Source organism: Pseudopipra pipra, chromosome 10 (assembly GCF_036250125.1).
Source record: "Pseudopipra pipra isolate bDixPip1 chromosome 10, bDixPip1.hap1, whole genome shotgun sequence".
Classification (NCBI taxonomy): Eukaryota; Metazoa; Chordata; class Aves; order Passeriformes; family Pipridae; genus Pseudopipra; species Pseudopipra pipra.
The window spans coordinates 17,817,965-17,820,822 of record NC_087558.1 but is presented as its reverse complement, the minus strand read 5'-3'; the positions used below and the strand labels follow the sequence as shown (position 1 = coordinate 17,820,822).

General features: G+C 43.0%; 1 protein-coding gene across 1 annotated transcript; it reads left to right on the top strand.

The window, feature by feature from the left end:
- The first annotated feature begins 1,387 nt into the window (after positions 1-1,387).
- KCNE4 (potassium voltage-gated channel subfamily E regulatory subunit 4) lies at positions 1,388-2,533 on the top strand. Its single transcript, XM_064666539.1, has 2 exons — positions 1,388-1,464; positions 1,887-2,533. Exon 2 carries the CDS (start codon positions 1,910-1,912, stop codon positions 2,399-2,401), a length of 492 nt encoding a protein of 163 aa, XP_064522609.1. The 5' UTR covers positions 1,388-1,464; positions 1,887-1,909; the 3' UTR covers positions 2,402-2,533.
- Positions 2,534-2,858: the final 325 nt, after the last annotated feature.

Genomic DNA, 2,858 nt, shown 5'->3' with positions numbered 1-2,858 from the left:
CAAACACAGATACAATTCTGTCTCCTTGGATTCTTCACTATATCTAAAGTTGCTTAACTTTTCTCTCTTGCCTTTTCCTACATGTGAAGAGAAGTTAATCCTATCTGCCTTTACCTCAGAGGGATTGTGAGGGCAGAGTTTGGAAAAGAATTTGCTGTCTATGCAAACAATCCACAAGTGACTGCAGGGGAAAAAAAACCACCCAGACCTACTGTTGGGAAACTCCAGCACCAGTCTACTGCTTTCTGGAAGTGGAGTGTTCTGTTACATAAACATCCTTGAAGCTTTGCAGAAGGGGTGACATTCACATGTGGGGCCTGACTAATTGGGCTTTGTGTGTGAAGAACGGGGATGGAGAGGATAAGGAAATGAAATCCCTAAGGTGCAAGCTGGGCCTCCTTCTTCCCATGGCCTGTACTGTTGCTTACGTGTTGAAAAGGGGTCTCAGAGCCTCTTGTACCACTGAGCTGGGAACTCTGTGGGCCCTGCGACCCAGACTGCATCCTAACTCTGCCTTCCCCAGCCATCTGGGAGGTGTCCTGCTCAGCCCAGCAGCCTCCAGCAGTCACTCGGAAAGCATCACTGCCCAGAAATTGCTAATGTCCCTTCATACCAAAATCTACGTTGACTCAGTGGCCCTGGTCTATTTAGGCACAAACACCATGCAGAGAGAATGTAACAAACAGTGGGAGAAGGGGGCCATGAACTTCAGCAGCTCCAAGTCTCTTCCTGGAGGAGTCTGCACCATTCCACTGATTATATAGGGAATCCAGATCCCACATTTGCTGCTTTGATGGCCAAAGTTAGGTAGCACCAACACCCTTCCATCCAAAACTCACTCAAGACTCAGGGCTCAGTTTTCCTCAGTCCCACGCCTTGTGGTAAAGTGGAGCTGCAACACAAGTTTAAAGTCACCACTTTGTTTTGCACAAACTTTTTAAAGCTTTGTCACTAATCCCGATGAAAGAAAATAACCTGTTTCCTATCTCTTCAGTGAAGACTATGTGTAGCAGGCATGTAAATAACTTGATAGTGTCTACTACAAAATTCACATATATATTTTTCTGTATGACAAACACAGAATAATGGTTTGCAGGTTTTCCATTCTGTGTAGCAGCTCTCTAGGTAACAGGTCAGATTTAGCAATTGGGATGTGAAAGGAATGGATTCACAAGCTGAAAGAGGCAGTGCTAAACTGGTTAGGAAAGAGTAAATTCTGAATTCCCAACTCTTTTTCTTTTCACAGCTGTTAAGAGTTCAGTGGGTTGAACTGCAATCCTTCAAGTTCATCTGTTGACTCCAACACAAAACTATTATAAACTGTGCCTCTAAAACACGTGATGAAACATTTCTTGAGAGCTATTTATTCCAACTGCAGCAGAGGAAAGTTTTCAGAACACCCGGCATTTGGTAGAGGAAAGGTCTCTTGAGCTTTGCAAAAGGAGGAATTATTTGCATACCAACGTAAGTTGCCTTTTGATTATTTTTTTCCCGTATCATTGAACAAAATAATACCTCTAACTTTCCCCCACCATGGAAACAGGATCAAGTAGCACAAAACTATATTTAAGTGCCTAGCAGGGTATTTCTATTTAGTTTTCTTTCTTTAATTATGTGGATTGGGTGTTTTATAATTCAGCTTAGAACTCAAGATAATTTAATATTATGTGTTTTCTTTAATATTTTCTGTATCTTAATAAGAGTTCATGCACTTATGATAGTAATGCAGAGGTATGACAGATTGTGAACTTCAATCAGGTATGGGGTTTGCAAACTTACAAATTACAAGTAGCAAGGAAGAGTTGGGGGCAATCTTTTTTCAGTTGTTTCTTTTACATCTTTGCTCTGAAGTTTGATCTTACATATCCATGCACATTCTCCTCCAGGCTTCTGTGGTAAAACACTTTCCATGCTGAAGATGGACCATGCAAATGTGACCCAAGCCATGCTTGATGCTGAATCCCGCAGCACAGAGAAGAACAACAGCAACGAATATTTTTACATTCTGATTGTCATGTCTTTCTATGGGATCTTCCTGATAGGGATAATGCTTGGCTACATGAAATCCAAAAGAAAAGAGAAGTCGTCCAATTTGCTTCTGCTCTACAAAGATGAGGAGAGAGAATGGGGGGAAGCTGTAAAGCCTCTACCAACCGTGGCGGGGCTGAAATCTGTCCAGATCCCCATGATGCTGAACATGCTGCAGGAGAGCATGGTGCCATCCCTGTCCTGTGCCATCTGCTCCATGGAAGGCAGCAGTGTGAGCTCCGAATCCTCCTCCCCAGATGTGCACTTCACCATCCAGGAGGAAGTGCTGGATACTGAACTAGGGGAAGTGTCAGAAACACTCCTCAACGAGAGCAGCGAGGGGTCTGTGGAAAACATCCATAAGAACTCCTAGCACTTGCAGGGTTCCCTTGATCTGCTGCCAAAGCGTGAGTGGAGCTCCCACTAAGAACTTGTGGCTCTACTTTTATGCTCTCCAATGAACTCTGAAGAGGTATCTGTGCCCCTGGGCCAGAGGCGCTCCCAAGAGCTGGCAGGACAAGGAAGCAGTGGTACCCAACCCCAAAGTGTAACTTGCACATAATTGGGTTGCTTAATTTTAATTTTTCCATTATTATTTCTGACTATGAGAGCTAAGAACAAGGAGAATGTAGATGTTTTTTCTAACGAGGTAATTATTACTGGCATGTCTCTGCATATTTCAGATTTCTGTAAATATCTGGGAAATGTTTAGGGAAGTTACCCTAATGCAAGTACCTGGTTCTTAAAGGCTATGGATAATGCTCATTCACACGAAACTGTGATAGACTAGAAGTACTTTTACTGTGTTTTTCTTATGACAAACCACAGCC

Excerpts from the sequence above, each read along its gene's own strand:
- KCNE4 (XM_064666539.1), top strand. The coding sequence starts at position 1,910 with ATGCTGAAGATGGACCATGCAAATGTGACCCAAGCCATGCTTGATGCT.